Below are 21218 nucleotides of genomic sequence, written 5' to 3' on the forward strand. Positions count from 1 at the left end.
ACACTGTGAGCTCAGACTCAGCTTTGCCTCTTTCTTGAAAGATTTGAGGGGCTGGAGAGATGGCTCAGCAGTCAAGAACAATGGCTGCTCTTCCAGAGGACCTGGGTTCAATTCCCAGCACTGACCATGGCAGCTCACAACTGTCTTTATAGACATCCTTTAGTTCCAGGGGATCTGACACCCTCACACAGACATGAAATACAGGCAAAATACCAATTCACAGTAAAGAAAAGAAAAGAAAGGAAGGAAGAAAGATTGAAAAACCATTCCAGGTCTCTGGTCCCAGTTTCTACCATGATTTAAAGAGCACTAAAGTATTTGCTTCCTACCATAGAAAGTGTATGTGCATACTAAGCAACCAGTCAGCTGTCATTCACATGCTTTATGTTAATTATGTCTATAAGAAAGTTCATGAAATGGCTATTATTATTAATTTCATCTTGAGAATGTTGGGGGTTAGTCTCAGGACCTGACACATGTTGGTAAGCCCTGTACCACTGAACTACCCATTTCTTCAGTCCTCAGTTTTACAGAAGGAAGCTGAGCTCCGTGAAGTTCAGTAACCTACCCGAGGTGGTAAGGCTGGCACATAGCCAACTTGGGTCTGTATGTGAGTCTTCAAAATATAAGAGCTAACACATATTTCATGCCTGCTGTATGCCACATGTTCCTAAGCCTTGGAAGGTTTAAACTCGGGATTAATGAGTCTTTGGGATATATTGTCATTTAAGATGTACACATAGAAGAAGCAGAGAAGAGTGAAGTCACTTGTCCAAGGTCATAAAGCTTGAAGTAGCAGAGCTGTACAAGTTTGACTCCAAAAACCCCCCCTTTTTTTTGGTTATTTGAGACGGGACTTCTCTGGGTAGCCCTGGCTGTCCTGGACCTCTCTCTGTAGGCTAGGCTGGCCTCAAAATCACAGAGAGCCGCCTGTCTCTAACTGCTGAGTGCTGGGATTAAAGGCATGTGCCATCACTGGCTTGGACAGTTCTTTTGGCTTGGGTTGTTTTGTTTTGGGCTTATTTTCCATTTTATGGGGTCTCTGCTATACAAAGTTTAAATCCAGGTTAACGTTTAATATCTTGGAATGAGTGGTTTAGAATATCCACCACAGACTAGATAGTTTTTGGAGTTTTTGTTTGTTTTGTTTTTAATAAAGAAACAAATTGCCAGGCATGGTGGATCACACCTGTAATTCTCACATTCAGAAGGCTGACACAGGACGATCAGGAGTTCAAGGCCAATATGAACTATGTCAGTAAGTTTAAGGCCAGCTTGGGCTACACGAGAACCTGTCTAAAAACAAAATAGCAAAATTAAATTTATGATCTCACTGCCGCAGGAGCACCATTAGTCCTTTAGTAAGTGCATTTGTCCTTCTGCATTTTTATATCCATATACACATCTACATATATTAACAAAACTTGCCGTTTGCTCAGGCTGGTCTTGAACTTGTAAATAGTAATACTAGCAGGGTCAGTTTCAAACATGAGAGTTCAAAAGAGTGACTAGCATTATATGTATGTATATTTATGTTGATGGAGTTTTTTGTTTTTGTTTTTGTGGGTTTTTTTGTTTGTTTGTTTATTTTGTTTGTTTGGTTGGTTGGTTTTTGGTTTTCCGAGACAGGGTTTCTCTGTGTAGCTTTGCGCCTTTCCTGGAACTCACTCTGTAGACCAGGCTGGCCTCGAACTCACAGAGATCCGCCTGGCTCTGCCTCCTGAGTGCTGGAATCAAAGGCGTGTGCCACCACTGCCTGGCTGTTTTTCTGTTTTTATTCTGTGTTTTTGAGACAAATTCTGGCCTGCAACTCACTATGTAGACCAGACTGGCCTCTAACTTCTGATGCTCTTCCTGCCTCTGCCTTACTGTGCTAGGATTACACATGTGCACCACCACGCCCAGCTCAATGAGTTTTTTTAAAACCACGGTAAGTGTACAGCTCAGTGACACTGTGCGTCGCAGTGTGCAGCCATGGCAACCCTCAGTCTCCAGAGCTTTTTCCTCTTCTTAACCAGAGACTCTACTCAGTAAAGGCTAATTTTCACTCCCCACTTCCTCTGCCCAGTATAAGTGATTCTACTTTCAGTCTGAACTCACCTATTCTAGGAACCTCAGGCATTGGATGGACAGTCATGTAGTATTTGCTGTTTACGTCCAACTTGTTCATATAGCATATTGTCTTCAAGGTTTGTCACTACTGAAGCATGTGTCCTAATCTCACTCCTGCTAAAGCCGAATGGCACAGTTTGATTAACCATTCATCTGTTTTGTCTCCCACCACATGGATTCAGAGGATCCTTCCAGCTCTGCTACTTCTCAGTCTGTGGATCTTGTGGTAGAGCTTCAGTTTGACAGATAACGTTGTATGTTTATTTGCTCTTGGAAGTTTGTGGGCCATCGTGTTAAAATTATCCTCATGTATAAAGAGCAGGTGTCTAAGTATATGGTGGTAGCTTTCTATCCTGTGACAAAAGCCTGAGAAAATAAAGAAGGAAAGGTTCATCTTGGCTCATGGTTTCAAGGGTTTTGATCCATTGTCACTTGGTTCTGCTACTTCTGCACTTGTAATTATAGCATGGAGCATGTGATGAAACAAATCAGTTCACATGGTGGACAAGAAGCAGAAAGAGCCAAGGAGAAGGACCAGGAACAAGACAATACCCTTAAGGGCATTCCCTTTGTGTCCTACTTTCTCTAATTAAACCATGCCTCCTAATAGTCCATTCAACTATGAGTCCGTTGGGAATTAATCCATTGATAAGGTTGGCGATCCCATGTTCTAGTCACCTCTGGGCAGTGCTGCACTGGGACCAAAACTTCAGTACATGAGCCTTTGAAAGATTTCCTATCCAAACTGTAGTACATTGCTGGTCTTTCTCCCAAGCTGCAGCCTCTCTGAGAAGACATAGAGGTCATATGTTATTGGCAGGGCCTATGTGGCTAAACCTATGAAGACCTGAAGACTAACCCAGACCTGCCATGCAAAGAGCAGGAAGGAAAGTGTCTTTCATAGCACGGACTTTGATAGCAAGACCCTGCCTTGTTTGTGTCTCCGTGTCCTCTGTACTCAGCCTGGCATCATCTACTGGTCCCATAAATATATGTTGAGCCTAGAGGAACTCAGCAGCCAGGGTGTGATGGTGGTATACCCCTGAAGTTCACCAGGTCCAGCAGCAGGAAGCTACTAGCCTTCTTCTGCAATAGTGGCCAGGTTAAGACTGACCTAGAGGAAACGGTCAGGTTGGCTGGTGGAGTTGGTCAGATTTTCTTTGCAACCTAGACCCTCCTCCAGCTCTCCTTCTGATCAGTTCTCCCAGACAGCACTGAAGGAGAGTGAGCAGCTGAGTCGTGACCTGTTGCTGCCTGTTAAGCCACAGCTGATGTGGTCCCACTGAGACAGCTTTGTGCTGGCCCAGGTCCAGGGCACAGGGATAGACATTCCAAAACTGAAATTCAGCAAGGGTCACTTCCAAGCTCTTCCCAAGAGAGCAGGAAGGCATGAATCCCAGTTTATCCTAGTGACTCACCACCCATCAGATCAGAAAACCTCTTCCTTTTGGAGGTCCCCGAGGTGATGTCTGAAAACAGCTTAGCCTAGGGCCTAACCCATAGTAGAGTGCTCAAGCAATATTAGTTTCTTCCTCCTCTACCCACTGCCGTCAGCATGCCCTGGTATTCTTATAAGGCCCCTGATCCCTCACATTCAATTCTAAAAATATTTATGGCACCTGCTCCCTGTGCTAGGGGCTGCAGCTCAGAGAAGGAAGCCTCATTCCCTATGAGGAGGTGCTCTGGACTGGGTAGAAGATGAGAGGACAATTTAGGAGTCAAGAACACGGCCAGTAGGACTGCTTAAGAGCACTGGCTGAGCCAGGCATGATGGCTCCCAGCACTGGGGAGGCACGGGCAGGAGGATCTCTGTGAGTTCAAAGCCAGTCTACATAGTGAGTTCCAGGACAGCTGGAGCTGCACAGGGAGGGCTGTCTAAAACGGAAGCACGTGGCTGCTCTTGCAGAGAACCCAGGTTCAGTTCCCAGCCCCCATATCAGACAGCTCACAACTGCCTATCTAACTCTAGTTTCAGGAGATCTGGCACCTTCTTCTGTCTTTCACAGGCACATGCATACACATGATATACATGCATACACTCAGACACATATACATACACATGCATCTTTAAAATTCACAAAACAAAAACAATGAGGCAGACTGCCCGAATGCAAACCCTGCTCCACCAGTTCCCACCCTGTGACTTTGCATGTCATTCAGCCTCTTTGTGTCTAGTTTCTTTATCAGTAAGATAATAGTGGGCACACTTCCCTCACGAGGCTCTTGTGGGAATTAAGTGAGTTAATATTGCAAGTAAAGCAATTGCTTCTCACATAATATGACTCAGTACATTATTGCCATGCATTATACATATAAACAGAATCAACCACACACCATACAGAGCCAGGCTGTGGAGGAACACTTGCTTGCTGCTTCCACAATGTAGGCCTCTGACCGGTATCTGGGGAAATCATGGTAAAGAGACTGCTAGGGCCGCTGTCTTTAGTGCTTTCCAGTTCTGACAGCAGAAACGATGGCTGTTGAGCAGCATGTCAGCATGCAGAGGACAAGGAGTTGAGGCCTGTGAGAGGGGACCCATCTAGAGAGTTGGAAGCCATTTGCTGAACAGTGTTTGGGTCAGTGTGAAGAATGGGTGGCAGGTGCATTGCAGTTCTGTGGTATGAGTGGAGGACGAGACAGCCTCGCTGGCTGACAGAGGACTTACTCATGCAAACTGGAAATTTTCAAGAGATGTCATCATGACCCTGTGATCTCCACGATCAACATGGTCCAATCACCAAACATAAAGTTAAATTTTTTAAAAGTTGAACTAGATTATATGCAACATGACGATGATGTATAGAATTTTATAAGACCTTTCTGTGTACCAAGCACTGCTCTAAATGTTTTACATAAACTAATCCACTTAATCCTCTCAATAGCCCTGTAAATGGGTATATTAATTAGCTTGATTGTGCTAATCATTGCATACAGAACATCATGTTGTATACCTTAAATATGTAGTTGTGTTTTTTTAATAGCATTGTGAGATAGGACTATTCTCAGCTCTGTTATTCAGACAAGGAAGTTAAGGCATGGATGGATGGATGGGTGGATGGGTGGATGGGTGGATGGGTGGATGGATGGATGATGGATAGACTCATACATGAAAACTGTCTTCAGGGAGGGAGAAGAAAAGGGAAAGAGATGGTGACGTAGTGCTTTTATTTATTTTTAATTTACTCTGGGGTGTGTGTGTGTGTGTGTGTGTGTGTGTGTGTGTGTGTGTGTGTCAGAGGACAGCTGATAGGAGTTGGCTTTCTCCTGCCTTCGGTGTGGACTCCAGGGAACCAGCTGAGGTCCTCAGGTTTGCTAACAAATGCCTTCACCCTCTGAGCCATCTCGCCAGCCCTAGACATGTATGCTTTTTAAACTCTGAAGCAAAATACAATATTAGTGTCTCTCGATGCTCTGTATTTATTTTAGGGTTTACAATATTCCATGATGTTTTACATTTCTTCTTGTTTTACTTTCATTACATTTATTCTTTTGTTTGGAAAGGCAGCACACAGAGGACAAATTACTGGAGTCAGTTCTGTGCTTCTATCATGTGGGCCCGGGACTTGAACTGAGCTCATATGGTTTGGTTGGTAGGGACCTTTATCCCATGGGTCATTTTGCCAGCCCTTTCATAATTTTTGTTTGTAAAAATTTTTAGGTGATTGTAGATCCACATGCAGTTGTGATGAACAGTACAGAAAGATATCATCATATACCCTTGACTCAGTATCCTAGCCAGGATTTTGACAGTGATGTAATCCTATCTGGTTCAAATAGTCTTAAAAAATTATACACAACTCTGTGTGTGTGTGTGCGCGCGCGCACGCGTGCTCGCGTGTTTGTTTGTGTTAGTTCCATGTAATTAGTGTGGGTTTATATATCCAGTACACAGTTAAGATCCTGAGTGGTTCTTTGAATGTAAATATCTTTGTATTGCAAGCTTATTACTGCACCTGCCTCCCTAAACACACACCATTCCTAACTCTAGCAGCAATTGGCCTCTTCTCCCTTTGCCCTTTCAAAGTATGTAAACGGAGTCATATGTTTGTACCCTGTTGGGATTGGCTTTTTTCACTTAGAATAATCCCCTTGAGGGCCTTAGCCTGTGTTGATAGCCCATGCTTTTTATAGCAGTGGCAGTTCATAGTGTGGATGTGCTGTTGTTTCTTCCTGGGTTGTTTCCAGTTTAGGGCAGTTGGAGTAAAGCTGCTGTGAACATTAGTGTACGTGTTTGTGTGTGAATTACGAGCTTTCATTTCCCCAGATGAATGCCCATAAGTGCTGTCACTGGGTCATATTATAATTGCATGTCTGATTTCATGAGAAACTAACTACAAATGTTTCCAGAGTAGCTGCACTTGGTTGTAATATCTAGAAGGGAAGATGTTTCAGGGGGAGACAGATGCAGAAGTCTAGAGTCAGAAAGTGCATTGCAAATTCATGGGCAGCAGAGTGCTTTATGTTGCTTTACTGGAGTCTGGGTTGAGCTGAAAAGGAAACACAGGTTTATTACTCTTTGACTTACTGGAGCCTGGCCTAACAGAAGAGAAGATGTAGAAAAATTGCAGAAAAGATTTTGTGTGCTATGTTTATCTGCAGACCTTTGGTATTCCACATAAGGGTAGGGACCATGCTGGTCTCATTCTTCCTGGGTCCTAACATAGTCAGTATTTGCTAAGTGCTGAATGACTGGCCTGATCCCATGTGTACAGTCCTTACGAGTGGGACCAACATTGTCTGTGTAAGCAGCTTCATGTCTCAGTCCCGCCATGTGGGTAAAAGGGCAAGGCTTGGTCCAGACACCCCACCCTGGAATGAATTACCACACCACAGATTGGAAGCCAGCATGATATAAAATGTTGGAATGCTCTACTGTAAATTTTTAATTGTTAAACAAGCAAAGAAGGTTGTAAATTCTGTGCAGCAGGAACAGTATTGCATATTGTGCCTTCTGTCTCCACCAAGGTTTCTTATCAGCCCGTTGAGATTTCACAACCTTTGCGTCTCTTGCATGTTATAAGGGCCTCTCCACAGGGTTTCTGGGTCATGGTGCAATGCCATCCTTTTTCCCGCGGGGGTAGCAGCAGGGCTCTCTGTGTGTTCTGTCTGACTTCCCCTTGTCCATTTTATGCCTAGATTTTCTCCAAAGGAACACCCAGTGCTTGCACTGCCAGGGGCCCCAGCCCAGTTCCCCGTCCTGGAGGAGCACAGGGCCCTCCAGAAGTACATGGTGTGGTCAGACGAGATGGTGAAGACCGGAGAGGCCCAGATCAGCACCCACCTCATCAGGCCCTATGTGGGCATTCATCTGCGCATTGGCTCTGACTGGGTAACTTCCTCTTCTCTTTCTGACTGACATTTGTCTAAGCAGAGCCCAGGCCTGTAGTGATTGGTGGAAAGTCTCAGCCTGGAGCAAAGGCAGCTAACTCCACCAAGTCTGTATCATATCTCATGTTGTTGCTACTGCAGCACATATCAGAAGTATGTATCTAGAGCACCTGCTGGAAAGCTAGCATTTAATAGCTACCATTTGTACCCTTGTGTTTGCAGATGGGTAAAATGAGGCATTAAGTCAGATCCCAAACTAGGCAGAAAGCTAGAGAAAGGCCCTTGGCCTAGGAGTTCTCTGTCCCACTTTAGTTAGCCAGTAGATGGCTGTTGAAAATGAAATGTGGCTGGGTGGTGGTGGTGCACGCCTTTATTCCCAGCACTCAGGGAGGCAGAGGCAAGAGGATCTCTGTGAGTTTGAGGTGGGTATACAGAGCTAGTTCAAGACAGCCAGGGCTACACAGAAAAACCCTGTCTCAAACCACTCCCCCGCCCCCCAAAAAGAAAAGAAAAGAAAAAGAAAGTGAATTGTGGAGCCTGGTGATGGTGGTGTACATCTTTAATCCCAGAACTCAGGGACAGAGGCAGCAGATCTCTGAATTTGAAGCTGTCGTGGTCTACAGAGCAAATTCCAGGACAGCCAGGGCTACACAGAAAAACCCTGTCTTAGGAACAACAGAAAAGAAAGAAGGAAGAAAGGAAAGAGAGAATGAGAGAACGAACTGTGGCAACCACATGGGTCTCCTCAAAAGTTAGGGTGTTTTTATCCTTCCAGAATTTGGAATCTGTGTAAATGTGTTAAAACCTCATCAGATTATCATTTATTCAAAACCTCAGAACCAGTACGAACAGTCTCTTTCATTTATCTAGGGAGATAAATAGATGTGTTATGAGATGCACATAATTAAAGAGGGAAAGGTTCTGAAACAAAAATTAGGTTAAGTTCATTAATAGGACTGGAAGTATGGCTGAGTGGTAGAGCATTTGACTAGTAATCTCACAGTTAATCTCTACACTCTCTCTGGCCCCTCTATAAGGAAAAGAATCCAAGGACCAGGCTCAGAATATTCTGTGAGTGATCTGAGCCATGCACATGTTCATATATGTGTAAGGAATAGCTACTATCTGTATTTTCCTGGAACATAGAAAGATAAAAGATGCTTAAGACTGGGGATGTAGTTTAGTGGTAGAGCATTTGCCTAGTATTCACAAGCCCTGGGTTCCATCCCAGCACTGCCAAAAAAACATGTGTGTAAATGGACATTTCTTTTCCTGACCACCTGTTCCCAAATATCCAGTAGCCACTTCCCAAATTACCACACAGAGACTTAATTATAAATGCTCAATTAATAGCTCAGGCTTATTACTAGCTAATTCTTACAATTAGCCCATAATTCTATTTATCCTTTGCCACATGGTGGTACTTTTATTAGCATGGCATGTTCATCTCCTGTTTCCTCTGCCTCTGGCTGTCAACTCTTCAATCCACCCTTCTCCTTCCCATCGTCCTTTGGTCACCCCACCTATACTTACTGCCTGACTACTGGCCAATTGGCATTTTGTTAGACCAATTTGAGTAACAAATCTTTACAATGTACAAGAGGATTATTGCACAGCATTTCCCCCTTTTTGTCTAATTTTTAAAAAAAAGGTTTTAACCTTAACATAGTAAGATTATGTACAACAAAAGCAGTTGTCAAGTAAGAATTATAATTATAATATCTAGTCTACTTGTATTTGGCAAAATTAGAGAAAATACTCTATTATCAGTCTTATGTGGATAATTTGGAGAAATCATCAAGCAGATGGGTTGATGTGGAGTTGGAGAAGAAGAACCACTCCTCCCAAGCAGTTCCAAGCTGTAGTACACTGCAGTGAAGCTGGCAGTAGATGTGTGACATTCAAAACCACAGACTACACAACAGCTACTAAATCAGATCAACTGTGAATTGGAATGCAAAACTAGAGAATGCTGCCCAAAATCCACCATATTCTAAAAGCCAGTCTGTTTTGCAGCAGTTTTTAATGTCTTCCACAACTTCTCGAAGTTATATCAGCTGTCTCGCACATAACCAAGAAGCATGCATGTATCCCAGTAATTCAGATTCAGCTTCAGAGCTACTTCCGAACGTCAGGAGTTATAGAACTCCTCAGATCTCTATTTCTAATATACATAATAGGACCGTTGTGGCCTCACAGTCTTCAGTAGAAAGAGTCACGTGCACAAATGTTAAAGGAGCCCAACAACCAAACCACAAACTGCAAATAATGTCTTCAGGAGTTCCACAGAATGTCTGGATGAACTCACCAATGAGGAATTTTACCCCTTCTCATACAGAGCCAACCATATCCCATAAACCTGATGGAGGGACTAATATGCTTTATATGCATGCACCACAGAGTCAGCTTGTCATATCGGGTACCTATTCTGTACAACTACAAATGACTCCTTCAAATTCTGTAAGAGTTCCTATAACTTACCAAGGAAATCAGGGACTTCACCACCCAATACCAGATCGGCTGGTTGGCTGGACACAGTGCACATCCAATGAATTCACTTACCCAGATTATAGGCCACCTCCAAAGCAGTATCCTTATTTACCACAAAGCTTTGTGTAAGACCCTTCTGTTCAGAAACAAAACTCTGCGCCATCTACATCATTACAAGTTAAAAATAATCGGCTTCCACCTTCTACACAGACCTTACAGTCAAAGCATCCTATACTGTGTCATCAGAGCAGTACGCTGCAGAAGCCAGCAAAAGACTCCCTGCCCGCCTCACAGCTGTAGCTGTGGAAGCCAACATGTGCAAAATTCTCAGCTTGTTTCTAGACACTTGCCTCTGGAAGTTGCTCAGAGTTCAGAAATGTGCTCCTCTGAAAAAAAGAAAGCGCGGTGGCAGAACACTAATGAAAATGTCAGCACCATTGGAAAATTTTGTGAGTTGAAAATAAATACAAAACAGTCTTACGATGACTCGGTTAGCTCTTCTGGGGGTGGTGTACACTCTTGTTCAAAATAATCAAGAGAAAAGAAAGTATTCTTGCAATCCAAGTACAAATCAAATACTAGACACAAATGTCATAAAAGAAAAGCTATTGAGGAATATTAAATTACTAGTAGAAATCAAAAAGTTTTCAGAACTTGTAAGAAAAATTAAAATTAATAAAGGTCTTTTTTGATGGCAGCTGGTTGTAGTAAAACAGCGAATACCTCTTATACTGAACAAACTCAGCATTCTGAATTTCCAGCAAAAGAAAAGTCTGCTAAAAGTGACAGTCACTGCTCCATGGAATTGCTAGCAACATGTCTTTCTCTTTGGAAAAAACAACCTCCAAAAACCACAGAAGAAAATGTTCCTAAACCTTTAGAAGAAAAACTGTGTCCTGCATCAAGAACCAGCACAACAGCAGTTGGCAGTTCAAATCCCACGGATGAAGTTCATGTTAAGAATTTTTGTTCAGGTGTTAGAAATTCTCAGAAAATGACCAGCTCGTCATAGTCATGTCCATTCTCACACCGAGTTACGAGTTTTCAGATGTAGTTGTAAAAGGAACAGAGCTTCACATTGCTGTGGTGTCTCCTCAGTTCTTTTGAATATCAATACCTTACCTGGGAAAAGAGCACCTGAAGTTTTACCTGAAACTGTGTATCCAGTTGTTAAGGAAGGCAGTGTTTGTACCTTACAAAACCAGCAGCCAGAAAATACAGCAGTAATTGTGGCTTTACCCTTTGGTGTAGCAAGTCCTACTATATAAGCCGAGCTTTCCCTGCCTGTGCATAAGGAAAAGAGCACAGACCAACACACAGGGTAATCTAGACACACTCTCTCCCGGGCACTGAAGCTTTGCCTAACCCTAGGGACAGCACCATTGTGATTGGGCCCATGGTGCAGACTGAAAATATCTGTTTTCTTGCAGAAGGTGATGTATCTTAGAATTCCCAGGTAACAGAGATAGTCAACTCAGTACAAAATGAGCCCCAGAAACCTTTACCTAATCAGCAGGTAATTAGTAGTCAACAAGAAGAACAAGTATATAACTCCACTGAAAATAAAGACTTTGGTTTTCAGAAAGATATGTGTGTGCAGTGTACAGATGTTCCTCATGAAGTCACGGAGCAGCCAGAGCCGCTGCAGCCTTTAGAGTCAACATCTCGTGAGTATGTTGAAGCAATAGAAATTCTAGAGGAAGGCAGTAAGAATAGTGGTGGAAAGAAACAACTAAAGATGATGGGAAGGAGAAGGGCAGAGTCAGGAGATGCCAGCCAGAGGCAGAGGGAGCAGGAAATGAAGGTGCCATGCTAATAAAGGTACCGCCACATGGCAGAGTGTAAATAAGGAATATGGATTAATTTAAAATGTAAGAGCTAGTTAGTAATAAGCCTGAACTATTGGTTGAGCATTTATAATTAATATAAGCCTCTGTGTTTATTTGGGACTGGGCAGCCAGGACAGAAAACATCTGACTCTCTGTGTGTGAGTGTGTGTGTGTGTGTGTGTGTGTGTGTGTGTGTGTGTGTGTGTGTGTGATATTTTTTTTTTATGAAGCTAACCTAAACCAATACCAAACAGATAAAATTTCTTAATTGATAAGCATAGGAGCACAGATCCGAAGTAAAATATTAACAAGCAAAGTCTATCCCAGGAATTAAATTCATTGTTCTAATACCCAAAGAAGAAAAACCATGTAGTCATCTCATTAGAGGGTAAGAAAGAGCTTGATAAAAGTCAAGTGCATGAGAAAAACTCATAACCAGCCAGAAATAGCCTGGACCCACCTTAACCAGATAAAGCCTATCTCTCTGGAACCATAGCAAACATGTGCCTCAGGGGAGTGATCAGAAGTCCCACCTCATCAGGAATCAGATAAGCCTCCCCTTATCGGCAGTGCTGAGCTCCACTGAAGCCCCAGATAACAATGAGAGCAGAAAAATGCTTTTCAAACCCTACTCAGAAATAACCAGTGTTGCTGTCTTCGAATGTCCCCCATTCCAGGGTCCCGTGTAGCCCAGGTTGGCCTCAAACTCACTGTATATCCAAGGCTTGCCTTAACTTCTTGATCCTGCCTCCTCCACCTCCCAAGTGCTGGGATTACACAGCCTTGCCACTCCTGGGTTTTCCCTTAATGCTATTAATATATATGTATGGGGGGGAGGGTGTGGCTCAGTGGTAGAACATGGTGCTTAGCATGCACAAAGCCCTGGGTTCAGTATACACATACACAAGTGCGTGCTCTGTGTGTGTGTCCCAGCTAGACTCCTCCTGTGTAGTCTTTTTACCCATTTCTGTGTTGGGGTCCAAACAGCTGCTTCTCTGACTTTCCGCTGCCGACCTCTCCCTGTAGAAGAACGCCTGCACCATGCTGAAGGACGGGACTGCAGGGCCACACTTCATGGCCTCCCCTCAGTGTGTGGGCTACAGCCGCAGCACAGCGACCCCCCTCACCATGACCATGTGCCTCCCCGACCTTAAGGAAATCCAGAGGGCTGTGAAGCTTTGGGTGAGGGCACTGGATGCCAGGTCAGTCTACATCGCCACAGATTCTGAGAGCTATGTACCAGAGATCCAGCAGCTCTTCAAAGAGAAGGTATGTCTGGCCTGGAGGGAGCAGGGCGGGGAGGGAATAAACAAGGGTCTGGTAGTCCACGGCTCTAATACCTGTTTCATGCTCCCCCACCAGCCCTTTGCCTGGCTGCACACTCCTCTCTGATTCTTAACCTTCTTCTGTCCACAACTCAAACATCTCTGAGTTCTTTCCAATTTTCATTCCACTCCAGAAGCTCCTGCATCCCTCCTGGAGCCTCCCATGGCCCTTTCTTTCCTTGAGACACTTCTAGACCATCCAAGACTACCACTCTTCTGTTCTCTGAGGGTTATCCTAGTGCTCTGACCTCTGGAGGCTATCACCTGCCTCATCACGGTGTCTAAGACAGTGCCTGACACATGGTGCAGATGTTTTGTTGAATAAGGACACAGTGGACTCTGAGAAGGAATACACAATTGCTGAGAGGTTAAGAGCATATACTCTGTTTTGGTTTGGTTTTATTTTTGAGGCAGGGTCAGGTCTCATGTAACCTAGACTGGCTAAAAAAAAAAAAAAATGTGATATGTAGCTGAGGATGACCTCGAACTCCTGATCTTCTTGCCTCCACATTTAAGTGCTGGGTTACAGGCCTGCACCATCATACCTGGCTTAAGAAATATCCTCTGGAGACTTGAATTCTACTCACTGTGCAGCTTTGCAAAAGTTACCTGAGCTCTCTGTGCTTCTGTTTCCTCATCGATAGAGTGGGACCAGATAGCACCTGTCTCTGAGAGCATTTGTAAAGGTCTGTCTTTGCAAAGAAATGGTGGCGCTTCCCACTCTAAAACAATGCTCAGTAAGTTAGCCCTTGTTAGCTAATGCTCAGTAAGTTAGCCCTTGTTAGCTAATGCTCAGTAAGTTAGCCCTTGTTAGCTAATGCTCAGTAAGTTAGCCCTTGTTAGCTAATGCTCAGTAAGTTAGCCCTTGTTAGCTAATGCTCAGTAAGTTAGCCCTTGTTAGCTAATGCTCAGTAAGTTAGCCCTTGTTAGCTAATGCTCAGTAAGTTAGCCCTTGTTAGCACCAGAAATGAATGAGGGGGAAGGTCTTTTGTGCTTAGTGACTGTTTCAGGAAGTGCTGTCCAACAGCAGAACTTGCTTGGCAGATTTTTCCAGTACCAGGGAGCAGCAGACGATAAGTGAGTGTGCCTCTGTGTGGTGGCTGAGTGGCACGTGAGCATTCAGGAGACCAGGGTGGCTGAGGACTTCAGATGCTGGGCAGGCCTTAAGAGGAAGATGGTAGAAAGATGATTTTTTAAAAATGTGTGACCAAGAATAATTTAGAGGTTGCCAGGGACTTACGTAAAAGTGTCGTCAAGTCTGACCAAGAACTCCAGCAGGGCCTTAGGAGAACAGTGCTGTTTGATGTTAGCCATTCTGAAGTTACTAAAACTCCATGGCCTACTTAGAAAGAGGTTGCAAGACAGACAAGGAGAAAGAGAACAAAATAAAGAATGGTATGAATCCCTATTTAACTGGTCACCGTGGTTAACTACCCTCCTACCAGCCTTAGCTGGGCCCTTAGTCCTCTTACTGTTGGCTCTGTCCTATGGTTCATATATAATTAATACCATAGTCAGGTTTACCAGAAAAAAAAAATGTATTTCCACAGTCCAGCTGATGATTTTAAAACAACAATACAAGCCTGTAAACTTAGAAGAAACATCTCCAGGATTTGAGATGATGTACTACTCAAGGGGGGACTAAGAAGGCCAGGCAAATACTATGACAGTTAAGAACTAGGCCTCAGTTCTTGCACTACTAGGCCTAGGCCAACCCCCTGCCTGCCCCGCCCCCCCCCAAACACACACACACACACACACACACACACACACACACACAGGTAATAATAACCAAATAAGGACAAAGCCTGGGATTTGTTCAGACTTGCCCAAGAGTGGAAAAGCTATAGCCTTAGTCCACCCCTGCTGGCCCTAACCAATTAGAAACGTACTAATATGATTGCCACTTGTGTGAACCAATCCTAGATAGAATGCTCACCGCCTTAGGAATTCCTTCAGCTGTGTATAAAAGGAGCCTTCAAGCTTCTCTCAAGGTCCCATTTTGCATTTTTGTCAGACATGTGGCATCATCGGGCTGGTACTTTTACTCTAGAGATAATAAACACTCTTGCTGATGGCATATGTGGATGGTGGTCTTTTGTGGGATTTCTTCAGGACCCTAACAGAAATAGATAGGAGGAGAATATTTATTTTATTAATATGAATGTTGATATCAGGAGCTCTGGCCTTATGTCACTGGGTGCCTTTCTGTCCTTTCACTCGCTCCACCCCAAAAAAAAGATGCCCCAGCCAATGAGGAAGTGTGGGGCCAGTGCCTTCTGGTCTGCCCTGCCCATTTCCTAGATAGAAAACCAGCTGGGAGACCTCAAGTCCTCTCACTGTACCCCTGCATGCTGTGCTTGAGGAGATCTGCCCAGAAGGGGCAGAATTTACCTACCAGGTCCCAGAGCCAGTTGTGGCTGGAGTGACAGAGCGGGTAAGTTCAGGGAGTGGGTGGGATTGTTTGGGGGGTTTTGGCTGAGATTACAATGATAGTGTCTTTACTACAACCCAGGCAGCAGGGCTCCCGATGTCAGAAACCTTGACGAAGCATCAGGGCACTCCCAGGCAGCTCTGCCCACCCCTCACCTCCACAGAGCCGAGGCGTGGAGAGTCCCAGGGAGTTTTCATGAGCTTTAGGGTTGATGCACTTGTTAGGCCTTGAGCCTCTTGATATTTCCTACTTCCTGTTCCTGTGCTGGTGTTCTTGCCCCACCCTCACCCCTCAGCTTCATTTTCTGTGAGCTCATTGCCCGCCCCACCCCCACTCCCCGGCCCCATTTCCCATGGACTCACATTCTACTCTCCTCCTCCTCCCCATTTTGATGTGTGACATTTGCATGTGTGACCACACACTGCAGAGGTCAGAGGACAACTTCAGGCAGTTACCTTTTGTTTTGAGACAAGCTCTCCCAACTGGCCTGAAACTCACCAAGTCGGCCAGGCTGGCAGGCCAGCAAGCCCAGAACTACCTGTCTGTCTCCTCTCCCAGTGCAGGGAATTTTGCTCACACATTACTAAGCTAGCTTATTTTCTTTTTCAAAAAAGCAAAAAACAGTCTCATTGTGTAGCTGTTGCCGGTTTTGAACTCAAGATCCGCCTGCCTCTGCCTCCTGAGTGCTGGGGTTAAAGGCACCAACCGGGTTTAGCAGTGCTGATTTTTAAATATGCATTCTGGGGGTGGGGGGTTGAACTCAGGTCTTTCTGCTTGCAAAGCAAACATTTTTCTGACAGAGCAACCTCCCCAGGCTCCTTTTTATTCTGAGTGATGCCTTACACCTTTAAGCTGGGAACCCAGATGAATGAGATGTGGTCCTGCTGTCAGGGCCACAGCCTAGACTGGGAAGACTTTGTGGGTTCTCAAACAGGAGTGAGGACAAGGTTTATTCAATCAGTGTCCGTTGAGACTGAGCAGCAGCAGAGGTCCAGCTCAGGTCCAGCAGGAGAAGATGTTAACAGAGAACCACTGAGGGGTGAGAGCTACAGATAGCCATGTGCTGGGGTCGGGAGAGAGCACACGGCTCCAGCCTGGTGCGCCTTGGGAAGGGCTTCCTCAGAGGTGGGACACATGATTTGAGAAGTGAAGGGTGATCGGGAGTTACCCAGGTACAGACAGGTTTGTCCCCATGTCTTAGTTACAGTTACTAGTGCCATGATAAAACACCATGCCCAAGAGTAAGTTGGGGGTGGTATTTGGCTCAAGTTTCCACACGCCATAAAGGAGCAGTATTTGTAGAAGTCCTGAGGAGGCCGGGCGGTGGTGGCGCACGCCTTTAATCCCAGCACTTGGGAGGCAGAGGCAGGCGGATCTCTGTGAGTTCGAGGCCAGCCTGGGCTACCAAGTGAGTTCCAGGAAAGGCGCAAAGCTACACAGAGAAACCCTGTCTTGAAAAACCAAAAAAAAAAAAGAAGAAGTCCTGAGGAGAAACAACAAGGGAGGGAGCTTGGCAGCTGGTAGCTGTCGCTCTGAGGACAGTGTGGAATGGGAGAGCCAGCCTGAGCAGGCTTTATCAGGTGCATTGGTGACATGCCATCCTTATCTGAAAGCTCCAGGGCACCTGCAAAGGGTCTGCAGTCTGGATAACATGAGGACAGGGAGATGGGTGTCTCAGAAGTTTCTGTAGTGACCAGACCAGAAGAGACAGGGAAGAGGCCATTGAAGTTGGTCAGGCCCAGGGAGAGGTAGCCCCTTACAGGAAGTGACTTGCCTTTGCAAAGGTCTCCGCTTGGTAGATTGGACAGGATGTCGGGCCTGGGAGTGCTGCTTGAAAGAGGAGGGCGTCTTGGCAGCAGAACGAGGTGGTTGCATGTCCCTTGCTCCTGTGTCCAAGCAGGCAGCAGCTCGAGGGATTTCTTGGGAGGATTGTTTGATGCTGGGGGTAGAACCCAGGGCTGTTTACTGAGGTCATACTGCACACGTGAGTACACCTCCAGGCCTGGGCAGCCTTTTAATGAGTTGTAAGGACACGGTAGGGTAGGCAGAGGAAGGACACCAGCAGGAACGGTGCTCAGGGAGCTGGGCTGGAAGACAGGGCTCAGGTGGGCACACTTCAAAGACACCAACTTACGTCTTCATCCTCTCCGATCTTCCCTTTGTCTGTGAAAGGTTTCTGTACCCTGATACTGGGTTTCTCCACCGACGCAATAAATCAGATCAGATTTAATTAATAAGGTTTAATCTGAGCAGAGCAACTCCTGGATGACTCTCGGGGAAAGGAAGCAGGAGAGAAATCACATGGCAGGTCGAGAGACCATGTCTTAAATACCCTGTAGGTGTGGTCTTGAGCATCTCTGGGGGAGGAGCCGCCCCTCGGTGTGCTTTCTGAGGGGCGGGGTCTGGAATGAGAGTGGTGGGGCAGTAAGGAGATTCCCAGCAGTCCGAAACTTCAGTCAGGAGAGGACCATTGAGACTGTGGCCTATTGGCCTTGGCTCAGCTGCCCTTGGCCTGAGGCACCTGCTCATGCTCTTAACCTTCCTCTCTGCAGGTGAAGGTGGTGAGCCTGAAACCTGAGGTGGCCCAGATCGACCTGTACATCCTTGGCCAGGCTGACCACTTCATTGGCAACTGTGTCTCCTCATTCACTGCCTTCGTGAAGCGGGAGCGGGACCTGCACGGGAGGCCGTCATCCTTCTTTGGCATGGACAGACCCTCTCAGCTGCGGGACGAATTTTGATCCCACCTGGAGCCCCCGGCCAGGTGTGGCAGCTAAGGGTGCTCTTGGGACTGCAAGCTCCTCTTCTCTCCTGCCAGAGATGGAGACCAGAACCAGGGACTTCCTAGAAGAAGAAAGCATTCCATCCCCAGCACGGGCTCCACGGCCCTCCAGAGCTGCTCTTAGCTGCATGTACTTCCCGGGAACACATACACACAAAGCAGCCCACCTCTGGCTTGGGGCCTGCCCTGCTCTGTGCAGCCTGCAGTGCTGAACTGTCTCTCAAGCACTTCCTTTATAAAGAGGAAGATTTTTTTATAGGGTTTCTTGGCTTGGGGGTGGGGGGTCAGGGAGGGAGGAAGGAGTGAGGTTAAGATGATCTCATAGCCAGGCTGGCCTTGAACTCCTGGTCCTCCTGCCTCTACCCCTAAGTGCTGAGGTTACAGGTGTGTACAAGGACACTCAGCTGATCGCTATAGTTTTGATGCAAAGCCATGACTACCTGAAACCCCCCCCCCCCTTGTTTTTAAAAACCAGTGGAATCCCTTAGTACAGATACCTAAAGTGACCTTACAAATACAGACAAAGCCAAGGAGCAGGTGGACCTATTAGCCACTTTTCCAGGGATCCCCCAAAGGACTCTTAGACTCCTCCCCACTGCCAGACCCAGCCACCTTCAGCCCTGGGCTCCTCTGGTGACCACTTCAGGCTGCAGTTAGTAGTCCTGTTGTGTAGTACTCTGCAGCAGGTAAGTGCTCACACAGCCAGGGACGGACAGACGGACACTGTTAGGGCCTCAGCACCATCACTGAGCTGGTGGGGCTAGCTAGGCAAGCAGGGTGCTCTGAAGGCTGCTGCCTGTAAGATCCTTCTCCCAGCCTCTGCCTGTGGTCTCCGTCCTCACATAGCTATTTATTCCCCCAGGACTGCTCACCAGGCCTCCATTAGTGCATAGAAGCCTTGTGAAGCCCCAACTTGGAAGCAGCAGTGTGGTGAGGTCCTTATGAGGCTGCAGTTCTCATTCCTGAGAGTCTTGATCGGGTAGATCTAGATCCTGCCTACACAGGGACACTGAGAGACTGGGGCTTCAGTGGGTGGCCGTGCTGACCATCCTGACCGGCACAGGATTCCTGAAGAGCAGGCGCTGGGGCTCTTGCCTGTGGCGAGCACTGTACTCTGTCCCAGTTTCTCCCCTGTAAGTGTTGCGTCTGACAGGTTATAAGCTTCTAGTCAGCTAGTGTGCGTTATAAACATGAAAGAGACCATGTCCCCTATGTGGCCATTGTGGAATTTTACTGCTGCTTATTGCTGGCTAGCCAGGCCAGGCACTGTGCTGGTGCCTTATGGGCATCCTCTTGTTTACTTTGGCCCTGGTATTTTCCCTCTCTTTTTGATGAAAGAGAGAATTATTCTCCCAGGGGTGCACAGCTGTGGATGGTAAGCCAGATCTGACCTTAGGATTGCGTTCTCTCCACTCCTAGACTGTTGCTACCCAGGACACTGCACTGTAGGACACCTGGGGAAATGGTGGGTCACCCTGGCTGCTGCTGCTGCTGCTGCTGCTGCTGCTGCTGCTGCTGCTGCTGCATACCGCATACCTGCTGTTGGCTTCTGCTGCCAGCTCCAGTAAGAGACACAAGAAACAGGAAGTCCACCAGCAGCTTCCAGCCCTTGGGGTAGTTACCTGATTTCATTCAGGAAGTGTTTACTGATCACCTACTGTGTGCAAGGAAGGAGGTGTGCAGCAGAGAAAGCCTCAAAAGAGGGTTGCATTCAGAAAAGAAGAGAAGTGCTGTGAAGAAAAGCCAAGGGTATGGGGACAGGGAAGCCATTTTAAGTAAAAGGAGAACTTCCTCAGCTCAGAACATTCCCAGCAGCAAGCATGATGCCTGCCAAGGCCCTGAGGAGCGAGCGAGACAGTGAGGGAACAGCGGTAGACAGGCAGAAAGGACATCCCATACACGGACTTTGGGGCCACCGGGCCTCCCCATGGGCTTTGGACAGAAGGAGGATCTGGCCTGTGTTTATGAGGAAATGGAGGAGAGGAGGGGCCGAAGCAGAGCTGGTGCTGGCTTGAGTGGGGGACCAGCCCATTGGCCTGGAGGTGGGAGAAGAACTGCATTCTGAGTGTACCGAGTTGTTTTTGTAATTCACTTTTTAAAAGGATCCCAATCTACATGACCAGGCAGTATATTCTGTTTAATGTCAGGTTTTTACTTAACCACACATCATGTTTTCACTGTTCACACATAGCTGAGTAAATGCTTTTGATTATGTAAACTTCCACCATTTCCCATAGTTTGTGATTCACCTATTATGAGACATTCAGTGTGTTCCCAGTTTTTACTATTGTGATTTTAAAATAGCTACCTGCAAAGCTTTTTCTTTAAGATACAAATTAGGAGCTGAGCGGTAGTAGCTCATGCTTTTAGTCCCACCCAGCACTTGGGAGGGAGAGGCAAGTGGGTCTCTGAGTTTTGAGTTCAAGGCCAACCTGATCTACAGAGCAATTTCTAGGACAGCCAAGGCTACACAGAGAAACCCTGTCTCAAAAACAAACAAATTATGATAAATTCCCAGAAGTGAATTTGTTCAATATAAGACTTTATATCATAAGAATATTCAATTGTGCACAAAAATTGTGAATCTAATAAACTGAGCTCACAGTATTAAACAGTTGTCAGTATTTTACTAGCTAGATTTTTGTTGATTGTTTCATTTTGTTCTCTGTGGGAAGGCCTTCTATCACCCAGGCTGGCCTTGAACTCGATGTAGCCAGGACTTATGATGAAATCCCAGTCCTGTCTCAGCCTCACAAGTGCTGGGATTATAGGTGCCCCAGTCCCCTGGCTCCCCTTGAGTCTTTGAATGAATCAGCATGGATGCCCAGTGAAGCGCCAACAGGATCTGCTGAAACATAGTGAGGAAGAGGGAAAGAAGAGCCTCCCCGCTCCTCAAGGGCCCAAGCCACGGGCTGAAC

At 46.0% G+C, this 21218-nt stretch overlaps 1 protein-coding gene across 1 annotated transcript in view; it reads left to right on the plus strand.

Moving 5' to 3' along the window:
* Positions 1–20929, plus strand: part of Pofut1 (protein O-fucosyltransferase 1) — a 30007-nt gene extending 9078 nt beyond the window's left edge. The window contains exons 5-7 of the mRNA XM_028887447.2: positions 7249–7441; positions 12786–13028; positions 18071–20929. Coding sequence (XP_028743280.1) covers positions 7249–7441; positions 12786–13028; positions 18071–18259 — 625 coding nt within the window. The 3' untranslated portion in view covers positions 18260–20929. The remainder of the gene's footprint in view (positions 1–7248; positions 7442–12785; positions 13029–18070) is intronic.
* Positions 20930–21218: the final 289 nt, after the last annotated feature.

The sequence above is a fragment of the Peromyscus leucopus genome, chromosome 4, assembly GCF_004664715.2.
Source record: "Peromyscus leucopus breed LL Stock chromosome 4, UCI_PerLeu_2.1, whole genome shotgun sequence".
In the NCBI taxonomy this organism is placed as follows: Eukaryota; Metazoa; Chordata; class Mammalia; order Rodentia; family Cricetidae; genus Peromyscus; species Peromyscus leucopus.